Source organism: Myotis yumanensis, unplaced genomic scaffold (assembly GCF_028538775.1).
Source record: "Myotis yumanensis isolate MYYU_CA2020_CCGP unplaced genomic scaffold, mMyoYum1.0.hap1 SCAF_17, whole genome shotgun sequence".
In the NCBI taxonomy this organism is placed as follows: Eukaryota; Metazoa; Chordata; class Mammalia; order Chiroptera; family Vespertilionidae; genus Myotis; species Myotis yumanensis.
Genome location: NW_027223768.1, coordinates 3,380,101 through 3,393,182, shown reverse-complemented (window position 1 = coordinate 3,393,182; position 13,082 = coordinate 3,380,101). Strand labels below are relative to the sequence as shown.

General features: G+C 44.2%; 1 protein-coding gene across 1 annotated transcript in view; it reads left to right on the top strand.

Moving 5' to 3' along the window:
• Positions 1-13,082, top strand: part of COL11A1 (collagen type XI alpha 1 chain) — a 180,131-nt gene that overhangs the window by 44 nt on the left and 167,005 nt on the right. The window contains exon 2 of the mRNA XM_070396042.1: positions 3,641-3,710. Within this exon, the coding sequence (XP_070252143.1) occupies positions 3,641-3,710 (70 nt within the window). The remainder of the gene's footprint in view (positions 1-3,640; positions 3,711-13,082) is intronic.

The window sequence follows — 13,082 nt, the reverse complement described above, 5'->3', positions numbered from 1 at the left end:
TTGCCTCCCTTCCCTAATTTTCTTCCCTTTCTAGGACCCGTGTACCTGTGACTGACATCTGCATACTTCCTGTTGTTTCGGTTAAAAACCTTGCAGGAATCCTTGATTCTTTACTGTTTCACTTGTAGTTCCAATCAAGTGTGTATAGTTTCTTTTTCTCCCCAGTTTCATCCCAATATTTCATGTACATTTTTACTTTGTTTTTATTTCAGATATTACTACCCTCATTTTTTTCTCACTTATATAGTTGTAGTTATATGATGAATTCAAAGTTAATGGCCTTATGACGCCATAGCTGGAAAAAGTTCAAAGTGGCTTCAACATAGTGGGAATATTGGGGCTAAACAGGAAAAAAGGTGAAACATGGGGTTGCACCATCATCCATAATGTCTGAAGTTTATCTCTCACTCTCTCTCTCACACACACACACACACACACACACTACAATGAATGATTTCACACAAACGGAGTTTATTGAATGTGTATTAACATGGTAGCTGTTTTTTTCCCTCTAAAATGTCAAGAGCATTAAATTCTTAATGCTCCAGAGAGGGAGAGAAAGCGAGCAAGCTATATGCCAAGGAAATGTAAAAATAAGTATGGACAGCAAGAACAGAGAGCACTTACGTCAGCGATTTGCAGATAATGCAAACAGGAAGGAAGGGAATCGCTTCTGATTTTGAGATTTCCAACATTTCTAAAAAGTTACCATCTCACAGTCATTGAATATATAAAATGAATCTTATAAGGATTATTGTTTAAATGCCATTCAATTGTAGTCAAGGAGTCTGAGAATTATAATGAACTGTTCAGCAACATGGATAGTTTGCTTCATAATGCATGTTTAATCAGAGAATATTAATAAAGAATACTTTTGGATGCTCTAACAGACAGGAGCATTAAGAACACTTAAACTTCTGGTATTCAGTGTGGGTAGAATAGATGTGCAGTCCCACATGCTGCTCTAGTGAGGTTTATTCCTGTTGGGTGTGTCCCCCATGTGGTTCCTGCCAACTTCCGCTGACACTCCTTGCCTAAATATGGATGCAAGTAACGCCACTAAAAGATAGTATCTTCACTCCCCATAATAAATGATATTGATTTAAAAAACTTCTAAACCTATTTTATTGTCATTTACTAAAGCATTACTGTATTGAAAAGAAATAGTTGAATGTGGCCAAAATATCTCCTTGAAAGTGCCAAAGCCTAAAAATGAGAACGCTCAACTTCAAAGTCAGATGAGTAGAGGAGAGATTAAAGGAGGAATGTGGGCTCCAGATGGAAATCAGTGAGAAGGAATGAATGTTTCTGAGGAGGGAGCAGTCAGAAGGCAGAGGTGTGTGCAGTATCTGGTGTGTAGAGTCAGGACACAGTGACTGCACCGCATGGCAGGTGGCGTGTGATTGAGGCAATACAGGAAAACGCTCAGCAGGCTCACACCCTGAGACACCTATGGCTTTCCGAAGAATCCGGTAACACATAGTTTGGATCAACTATATGAGTTCTGGTGCGTCTTGGTTTTTTATTGTTTTGTTTCCGTTTTTGGTTGAAGCAACAGACTGGCCTCTTAGAAGAGTCATATTTTACTACTCTCATCCTCTCACTTGCACGTTTTGTCAATTCTTCTTTGGAAGTCATGAAAGTAAAAAATTAATCAGGTGGCCCAGCCAGTGTGGCTCAGTGGGTGAGCTTTGCCCCAAACCCCATGCACCAGGAGGTTGCCTGTTAGGTTCCGGTCCGGTCTGGGCCTGTCTGGGTTTTGGGGATCCATCCCCAGTAAGGACTGTGCAGGAGGCGGTTGATTGATGTTTCTCTCTCAGGGACTTTTCCTATCTCTGTCGCCCTCTTCCTTCCTCTCTCTGAAATAAACAAAAACATATTTTTTTACAAATTAATCAGATGGCTATAATCTAACAATGGAAAATAGCAAGTGTTGACGGGGGAATGGAGAAATGGAACCCTCATCATCATTGGTCAGAATATAACAAGGTGCAGGCCCTTTGGAAAAAAAGATTGGCGATTCCTTGAAAAGTTACATGTAGACTTTCCATATAACCTGGTACAATGACTCCTAGGTATCGATACCCAAGACAACGGAAACACATGTCCAAACAATAACTTGCACATAGATATATAGGAGCATTGTTCACAATAGCCAAACAGTAGCAATAACCCAAACATCCATCACGTGTTGGATGATGGATAAACAAAACGTGGTGTGTGCATGCAATGAACTGCCATTCAGCCATTAGAAGGGATGAAGTAATCATAAGCTATATCCGCTAAAAGAAGCCAGACATGCGAGTATGACTCCATTTATAGGAAATGTCCCGAACAGGCAAATCCACAGAGACAGGAAGTAGACCAGTGGTGGTCAGAGGCTGGGGGAGGCGGGTGCAGAGTGGCTGTTAATGGGTATGAGGTTGCTTTTGGGAATGATGAAGATATTCTGGAATTAAATCATGGTGATGGTTGCACAATCTTGCGAATATACTAAAACCACTAAATTGTACCCTTTAAAATAGTAAATTTTATGGCATGTGAAAAATTAATCAGAGAAAAATATATGAGAAAGTGAAACTTTAATTTTCTTTTGTGATTTTTAATGGACTAAAAGAACATGTTTAAATTGTTGGGGCAAATAATACATCATGTTATTAAAAACTACTTTGGCTGACTTGTCCAATATTACTTAAATTAAATATCACCATCTATGAGCTAATTCACTTTTAAAAATATTTATAAATCATTTCTATTTAGTCAATTGACTGAAAATTGCCATTAATGTAAAAAGCAGCCATTAAAAATGAATCTACACTCTCAGAAACATTGATAGTTAATTTGTCATCTGTAAAGCTACATTGATATAAAATGCATTGGTTGTGAATTAATTAACATTTTCCTGTAGTAAATATATAAGACAACTTTTTATTATACAATAACATTAAATTTGAAGAAAATTTACACTTTCATTAATATCTCTGCCATTATCTCATCGTACCTGCTATAGTGGAATGAAACCACCTTAGAAAATCACGCTGACGTCTCCGCGGTCCTGGAAAACGATAGCTTTTACTTTAGGAGGTCTGCCAAAATGTCTACAAACACGGCAGTCTGAGCTCGCCATTGAAGAATCATAATTAAAAAGAAAAGAAAAGATCAAGTGTTGAAAATTAAGGGTCCACATGATTTAGAGAGGAGTCTTTAACGTGTTTTGAGTATTTATTTATTATATATATATATTTTTTTTTAAATTGATTTCAGAGAGGAAGGGAGAGGGAGAGAGATAGAAACATCAATGATGAACGAGAATCATTGCTTGTCTGCCTCCCACACACCCCCAACTGGGGATCGAGCCCACAACCCAGGCATGTGCCCCTGACCAGAATTGAACCTGGGACCCTTCGGTCTGCAGTCCGATGCTCTAGCCACTGAGCCAAACCAGCTAGGGCATTGAGTGTTTATTTAAATAATTACAACATTTTGTGTAATGCCAAATAGCTTTAATTGATGGGAGTTTAAGGTGGATATTGTAAACTCAAAATAAAGGTCCTACTAAGAACAGCATTAAATCCTGTGACTTTGCTTTGCTGTTGACCTGTGACCCTGACCGCTAACTTCTGTCGCATTGTGTCCACAGGGACAAAGACCCCTCAGAGCCGAGGGCTTGCTTCTGGGTTTTCGTCTGTGCCCACCTCCGCTCAGCCAAGGTAAGCAAACGCACGGCTCAGCTCCTCCCTGTCTGCCCAGCCCACACTGAGGGCGCTGGGCCCCGGATTGTGGTCCGCCCGCTCTCCGCCTGCAGCTGGGCCCCCTGCTCCCAGCTAATAACAGGAGGCAAGGCCACCCCACACGCTGCTGTTGGTCATGGAATCCGCTTTTGCACACTCAGGGAATTATTTTTAAATAATGTCCCTTTCAAAGCAGCTGAGATGAGGTTTCGTGTCCACTAGCGAAAGGTGGACGCCCAAGGATGATGAGTCACCTGCAATGATTTCTACCATAAGTGTCCCTGCCTGCCATTTTATTAGTTAAGGCCTCATCAGAAAAGAAATAGCATTCGTAGAAGAGGTAACTCAAGAGTTTAACTGAGGGGTAACTTAGCGATGGGGACCAGTGCGAAGAGATATCGAAGAGGATGTTAAAGGCCTCTGGAGCAGTGACAGTGGGCCTTGCCCAAAATCTAACCTGGGCCCCTTCAGTCCCGACGCTCTATCCAGTGAGCCAAACAGGCCAGGGCCAGACTGTGGGACTTTAAGCCGTATGCGTGGGGTGGCCACTCCCAAAGGGCTCCTCCATCACAGGTTCCGCCCGTTCTGAACAAGAATAAGAAAATCACAAGTAGAAGAGGGACAACAGGAGAAAATGTTTTTTAAAGTTTCTTGCGCACTTACTATGTACTGACTCTCTTTCTGGACAGTTTATGTTTATAAGTTCATCTCAAAACGCTTATGATGAGGTGATGTTACTGTCTTCATTTTATAAAAGAAGGAATTGACACGCACATTAGTAACATTGTCTGAACTAGTTTATTCACACACATTCAAATGCTCTTCAAAACGAATTTATCCAAAGAACGGTTATATTTTCAAAATACAAACTGATATTTTCTGGCAGGTAATAATTCAATGCTTTCCTTTTCCTATGAGGCCAAACTCTAAAATTCTTAGAATCAAGGGCCCTGCAAGCACCCTGAAGGGGAGACTTTAGCTCTGATTTACTTTGTGGCCCCCAAACTTGGCATCTAAGCATCGGCCATGGTGGGGGCATTTATTGAACCCAAATAGGCAAATGCTAAAAACCCAGCTCCTCCCCTTTCCACTGCCAAGAGGCTGTTGGGAAGACCTATGGGCGAGTCACTGAGGGCGTTTTGGCTAATTGCCCTGCCGGCCTTAGATCATTGTTACTCCCTGACAATGCAATTGCAGTTCTGTAATTATTCTATGATAACCGTCAAATAGCTTTAAATGTCCCCCACTAGAGCATAGGAATCTTATTCGTTTGTTTCTTATCACATCTCTAGTAACTAGAAGAGTATCTGGCAATGCATAAGAATTTGTGGAATGGAACCATGAATGACTGCCTTATCAGGAAACATCATTACACTACCTAGACTCCCAGCATTGCAGAATAGGGTATTATCTATTCTGCATATCACATTGCCACTCACTAAGCGGCTTGAAATAACCCTGACCCTGACCCTGACCCTAAACCCTAACCCTAGCCCTAATCCTAACCCTGACCCTAAATTTAGCCCTAGCCCTAACCCTAACCCTAAACCTAACCCTAGCCCTAATCCTGACCCTAACCCTACCCCTAGCCCTAACCCTGCCATGGCGAGAGGGAGAAATCACATCTGTATGGGAGAGGGAACTTCTTTCTGCATGTGAGTGCCCATTGCTTCTCCAAGAATCGATGATTTCCATCAGAAAGTCATGTCAGGCCACGCCTCCCCTGAAAGCACACCTCAGCCCTTACGAAATGTGCAGCTCCAGACACTTGCTGGCTGTGCGGAGGAAGGGTCCTGGGGGGGTGGGGGGGGTGCTTCTAGGGCCGGGATGCTGCCAGAAGACTCACCTGCACCCTTTCACAGGGACACCGCAGGACTGGGGTTGATTACGTATCTTCCCTTTTTTTTTTAATCTTAGAAAACCCGCTTTATTAATTGCTGCATTTGGGTTTTGTGTGAACTCTCCCGTGAGTCATTCTGAGGATGAAAAACGCCGCTTGTCATGTTTTCCACCAGCCTGTCCTTTCTCTCCCTCTTGTCTCTTCTCCTTCGCCATCCCTCCCACCAGCTGCATGTCTCTGCCCTGGCAGCAGCCGCGTCCCCCCTCCGAGGCTCCCTCTGCGACTACTGAACCCCTTTCAAGGACTGCAATAGAGGAGTTCTGTGTAGAAAGCCATTTGAAAACTGTCAGGAACACCCCTGCGCCGGCTCCCTGGCTCTCAGCAGGCGGCCAGCGGACTTCCCTGCGGTTCGCAGCCTGGACCACAGTTTCAGGGGCTGAACTGTGGGCCCTTGTTCGCGTCCCCTGCTAAAAATCAGAGTAAACAGCCGAAATCAACACGGGCTTTCTCCACTCCCATCTCAGCCTCTGCCGAGGAATGCTTGGATTCTATTAATACCGGAGCCTCATGGCCTTAAAAGAGAGGGTTCTCTCAGGGCCTGGAGGCAGCTGCCTTCTCTTCGAGGGGCAAAAACGGCAGGAGAGTTCAGTCTGCGACCTAGGCAGTTGGAGCAGCGTAATTGCGCCTTAAATAAGGAAAGGGCTATTTTACAAGCTGTCATTTGAAAATCCATATACTTAGGTCAGAAATTACAGGCTGGGGAATGTGAAATAGCAAGGTACACGGGAGAGGACATATTTGAATGCATAGGAGACCTGCAGAGCCTAATGACTCCTGACAGCATCATTCGCTGTTCCTCAGAGCTCCAAGAACAAAAGAGACCTTTCACGGCCATCCCCACAAGGTCAGAGTCATTGCCCTTGGAAATCACAGCTGGATTCTGCCCCCTGAGCCCTACTTCAAACTCTTTCACCAAAGGGAGTTTCGGGAGCGTGTTTCGCGATGTAGAGGAGTGTCCCTGTTTTGTGCGTGAACATGCCTGTCCTGGTGGCCACCGCTGCTGCCATGGCCCCCCTGACCAGCTCCCGTGGCGTTTGACTCGTGTAGCTTTTATTACACGTAATATATAGTTTGTGCTGTTGCATACTAATCTTACCTCTCTGCCGTACTGCCAGTGGCTGCAGTGGCAAGACCACAGCCCCTCATCCCTCAGACTCAGAGGCTGTCCTGCTGCCTCCCTTGCAGCTATTACTCATTGACTGAGCGTTAGGTGGGCCTGAATCACGGGTTCTCCAAGGGTACAGGCAAGTGATTGACAGAGATGGGACTACAGTCCAAATATACGTTCTCTTTCTTCACAGGGAGCCACTGGCCCACCCTCTTGAACTGGTACCTCTCCTCAAGTGTGTAGTAGCAGGAAGTGTGGGAAGACAAGTTATGAGCATGCCAAGGAATAGTATGGGATATACCTCCCAGTGATAGGCATGCTATTCAGGTTTCTGCCACAGGAGATAGGAGAATTCGGAAGCATAGAACACAAGTCCTTGAAAATTGGTTTCTAGAATCCATTAACAGTGGTCCATTGAAGAAGAAAGACAGATATCTACTTAGGGATAGTCTTGGTTATATACTTAAGTACACACATATACCATTTTTTAAAAATATATTTTATTAATTTTTTTACAGAGAGGAAGGGAGAGGGCTAGAGAGTTAGAAACATCGATGTGAGAGAAACATCGATCAACTGCCTCCTGCACACTCCCTACTGGGGATGTGCCCGCAACCAAGGTACATGCCCTTGACCAGAATCGAACCTGGGACCCTTGAGTCCGCAGGCTAACGCTCTATCCACTGAGCCAAACCAGTTAGGGCCACATATACCATTTTTATAATAACGTATTGATAGGTGGAGTGTTTTGTTTGCTAACATATAATTCAGTTAAAACAGGATATGTGTCGAAGCATTATTCCAAATACTAGAGGCCCAGTGCACAAAATTCTTGCACTGGTAGGGTCCCCAGAGGCTGCCAGCTGCCGACGGGGTACTCCCTCCCTTCCCCTGGCCAGCCCCTCCCCCTGGTCGAACTCCTGGACAAGTCCCAGTCAAGGGGACAATTTGCAACTACGCTTTTATTATATAGGATAATTTCCCAACTGTACAGTCCACATGGGCATTATTTTATATGATCAGAATAATGTCATTAAAAGATAGTGTGCATCACAGCATGCTGACTGGCCCTGCCTGCCCCTCCACACTTTCTCCTGTGTTTGTTTGTTTTTTTAAATATCCTCACATGAGGATACAGTTATTGATTTCAGAGAGAGAGGAAGAGAGGGAAACATTGATGTGAGAGAGAAACATCAACCAGCAGCCTCCCACATGTGCCCTGACCAGGGATCCAACACACAACCTGGGTATGTGCCCTGGGCTGGAATCGATCCTGAAACTTTTGGGGTAAGGGAAGGGTACCCCACCCAGCTGAGCCGCGGGCCAGGGCTCTCCTGTGCTTCTTAGCAGTGGCTGTCACTAGCTATTCTTTTACCGCCAGCCATCATGGTATGAGTTTTATCTTTGCTTTTTCTAAAAACCAAAAGAACCAACCAAACCAAACAAAACAAAAAACAGTTTATTAGTGTCCTTGATTATAATTATTCATTTTATTGTTTGTCTCTGCACTAGTCTATGATTTCTTTGAAGGAAGACAGAATGGCCAGGTCACTTTGATTTTATGATCTGTAGTAGATTTCACAGGCTTTCATTACAGGGATGAGTAAATTGATGGAATTTAAAATGACTCCAGCCTATGGGTATGCCAACATCGGGCTTTTTCAATCAATTATCAGTAAGATCAATCATCTGGCCCCTCCTTGGTCTAGGGCAGTGGTCGGCAAACTGTGGCTCGGCAAACCACTGCTCGCAAGCCACATGCAGCTCTTTGGCCCCTTCAGTGTGGCTCTTCCACAAAATACCGGCTCTTCCACAAAATACCGACTTCTGCACATGGGCCACGAAGTTTCAGTCGCACTGTACGTGCGCACCCGTATGTGGTATTTTGTGGAAGAGCCACACTGAGGGAGCCAAAGAGCCGCATGTGGCTCGCGAGCCGCGGTTTGCCGACCACGGGTCTAGGGAGAACTCAGAGACAGTGGGGAAGGCTGCAACCAACGTGTAATCCTTGGGCAGGGTCAGTGGCTGGACTGGGTTTGAATCGTAGCTTTGGGGACCTGTGAGGGGTGAGGGGCCATGGAGTCTGGAGTGAAAACCCTGAATTCTCATGTTAGATCTTCACAGTGCTGACTGGGTCATCTTGGACATGTCACCTAATCATGAACCTCAGCTGGTCGACTTGTCCTTGCCTTAGGGATCTAACTCTATCCAGACCACCTTTGTGTGAGGAAATGAGGCAGCACAGTTAGAAATGCAGACGGAATCATGGGCTAAACATGCTACATTAAACCATATTGTTTCTCTCACTTGAAATAACATTAGCCCCACTGCTAGCATTTCCTGGGTATCACCAGACACTACTCTCTTGGGTGTTCCACCATGTGTTTGGTTTGAGAAACATCATTTGAGCATTTACATATCCCTCTATTAAACAGCATGTAACAATAGCAAGATCGACAGTATATAACTAGACCTAGTAGCTGTTCTTTGCAATAGTACAAAGAGCCCCTTTGGGTAAAGGACTAACACACTGTAGCTCATTTGTTTGTTTCAGTCATATATTCTTGCCTTAACCAAGGTTTGGGATGTTTCACAAATGCTGCGCAATGTGCTTCATTGATGTATTGTGACCACAGCATTTCAGTTGTATGGTGTGACTGTTTTCCCCTAAAAGACAGCCCGGGTGTGAGCAGAGTGTATCTCTTTCAGTGCTCCACCCTCATTGTGAGGGTGGCCATGGAGCCGTCTGTCACCTGAAGCTTCAGGTATTGAAAGCCTGTCCCCCCATCACGCTGCCCACAGGGTATCAGTGTGACACATGGCAGCGAGGTTGTCCAAAGGGAACGTGGGTTGGCCTGGCAGCCATGGCAGACCCAGGGGCGCTCTGCCATTTTCACCACTGCAGGTGCATCTGACTATCTTCCCATGTGACCAAACGTGGGTCCCCTCGCTCTCACTTCCTGTTTCCTTCCCCACTAAAATAAAGTGGCCCACACCAAAGACTGGCCGCTGGCCAAGGACCGGCCAGTTGAGCCCCACTTCCTGCTGCATCACTTACTTTTGGGGTCTGGTCTCCTGTCACACGCTGCAAGCATTTGTGCTGGGGTTCGTTCCGTCCCAATGCCTGTAAATCCACTGGTCCTCACACACAGCTTTCAGATGAATGAAGCAGACGGATTTCTAAGTTCAGGATTCACAGCCATTGACTAGTGCTTTTAAAGAGCCCCCGTTTATCATTCCTGCCCAGACTGACTCACATTCCTGGCTGCCATGGGCAGGTTTGGAATGTCTAGCCCTAGAAATTCACATTTTGTACAGTTATTTCTATCTCATATATTTAACCCACAAAATGAATATAGTTGAAAACAGCAGCAAGCCTGTTTCAAATTAGGTGATGCACTTAGGGTATTGACAAAGACCATAGGAAAACATGAGGCAGAATATAACAACTTAGAAATACAATAGCTGAATCTGTTAAAAAAAAAAATACACAACACAACACCTTGAATTCCTAGCTACCGTTAATACATATTTTACAGAAATTAGTAAATCTCCAATGAATATTTTTAAAACTCACTCAACCGTGAGTTTAAACTCAGAGTAACAGATTTAACTTACAAATATTCTTAAACAGTAAATATCAAGAAACCGTTTTTAAAGTGTGGAAGGAGCCAAGTTATAATGTGCATAATGGAGCATGGGATCTGTCTGTGCAGTATTCATAGGAACACGCATTACTGTAAAAGGCATCACTATTTTATTCCACACCATGCAAGGTTAAAGTAAAATAATCTGAAGAAAGAAAAAGAAACAGGAAGTGGAGGAATGCAAGACTCTAATTCCCTGTGACGTAGCATGCCAGTTCACTTAGCATCCAATGAAAGGGACACACTGGAATCCCACTGCCACCTTCCTTGGGGAAAACACCCGGGAGTTTTCCTTGAATAAGGACCAATGAATCTCAACCAAAGCAAACTGACCAGGCCTGTCTTGGATAATGAAGAATGGGAGCTGGACCCGGAGACGCAGCGACCTAAAGCGTGCCGACAGCAATACCGAGGGTGACTTCCCGAGGTGGCCCGTCCGCAGTGGCTCCCGGACCAGTAAAACCAGGGCTGGCAGCCTCCCCTCCGCCCGCAGCCTCCCTCGCGCACACCCGCACACCCGCACACCCGCAGGGCTCCGGAGCCCAGCCAGGAGGACGTGCGTGTGGAGGGTGGAGTGTGGCTTTCCTCTCTCCTTGTCTGGGGCTTCTTGCTGTATGTGTTGGCCACCACTGCTCAGAAGTGGCTTATGTGAAATACAGTGCTATGAAAAATACACGAAGAAGTCACATTTTTGTCTGAACCAATGCAACAAATTTCTAGTCAGAAGAACCCTTTTGGCTGTTTAGAAATATCAGGACCTCCTACATTTAGCTCCTTTAACTCTTCTTTTTTTTTAAAGATCCTTCTAAACGTTTCATCTCACCATTTTCTTTCTCTTTTTTTTTAAAAAAAATACATTTTTATTGATTTTTAGAGAGGGAGAAAGGAAGAGGGAGAGTGAGGGAGAGAGAGAAACATCCATCTACCACCTCCTGCTCGCCTTCTACTGGGGATTTGAGCCAGAAACCAGGGCATCTGCCAGGACCAGGAAGCCAACCGATGACCTTTTGGTGTATGGGACAACGCCCAACCAGCTGAGCCACACTGGGGCTCACCGTTTCTTTTCTTCATCATAGATCAGGATAGCTCTGTTGTTGAGTTCCGAATGTGTCATATAGGTGACTTGGTAAGTAGTGAAGTGATGGTAGCAGATAAGGAAATCAACGGAGGATTTTTTGCCTGCTATCTCCTTCGGAAAGTTCTTCAGGCACAAGCGTCCATTCAGACCGCGAGTGAGTTCTCATTTAATGAGACTCATTATCTCTGTTTTTGCTCCACCCCGTGTTCTTTGCTTTTATTAGTGTTCATGTTGGAAGCCGAACGGTCTTCAAATCGTTGACTGATTTGATCCCTGGCCAACATACCAAGCATTCTTCACAGAGCTCCTCGCGTCGACAACCAAACGCTGTGGCAGCAGAGTGGGTCACACAGGACTCAGCTCTCAACCCCGCCCTCCTCCCGGACCACACACGCCAGCCGTGGTTGGCTGCTTTCTAGCCTCTGTAAACGCATGTTGACTCACCAACTGTGTGAGGCTCCATTGTTTGCTAGTTGCTAGTGTCCTGGCTAAGTCAGATGTCCTCAGAGGGAATGTAAACCCCGGTGCTCAGAACATCATGGTTTTCCCTGTTCATGCACTAGCATCCCTTAATTTCTTTTTCTTCTGAAATACTCAGAAAAGGAGAAAAAAAGGTCATCGTTTTTATCTTTCAGGATGATCTTGTTTTTTTTTACACAAACTGCAGAGGATATTGAATTAGTTTAAGGGGACTTCATGGGAGCCAAGTGGTAATTTCAGGAATTGAAGCCAATTTCAGCTTACCTTGGCAACCCATGTTTATGTCTTCTTAAAAGAAGAAGATTTGAAAGAAGAAAGGATGGTGGTGATGAAAGAAATGCAGACAAGATTTAGAAGAGGTCAGCAAGGACCACATAAATCAGAAATACTATATGTGATGCATGCTCGAGGTGGAGAGCGGGGACCTTGTGATAAATGCTGTTTTAAATGACAAATGAGTGCAGACAGCTTCATAAAGACAGGATGGGACTTACCGTGCAGTGTAAGCAAATTCATGCTGTACAGATTCATACATCATTCTTTTACATCATTTAAATTATTCATAAAATCAATAAATTCATAGTTTTCAAAATTTGCTTAGTGAATAATTTAAATGATGTAAAAGAAGGATTTACATAATTGCAATTGAGATGTGCAATAAGGATTTCATACTTAGAAAAACAATGTTAGAGTTAAATAACTGTGATATAATTTATTTTACCCAAAGGGAAACTGAGGCTTAGAAGATTAAAGTGGTTTGCTATCGTTCATTGCCCAAATTGGTAGCAAAACCAGCAGAATTAGTTCCTAGATCTCAGTTCTTCCTTCATTCAACCCAATGCATGCACATGGCTTACTTTTGATACACAAGAATTGTTTTTAGCCATCCTGAACTTTGCCAAGATAAAGCAGATAAGTATGCAGGGTATGTGGCTCTCTGACAGTTCAACATTTTGAAGCATAACCTCCCAGGTAGTAGACAAAAACCATCCTAAAGTGTTTCTGTTTTACTCTGATAGGAATACTAACAAGAGATTTGTTGAGAGTATCAAACTTTTTTTGAGACAATCACCCATAGTTACAAAATTAAAATAGTCCCCCCCCCACCCTCACCCCCACCCCCGTCAGTTTTTGACAA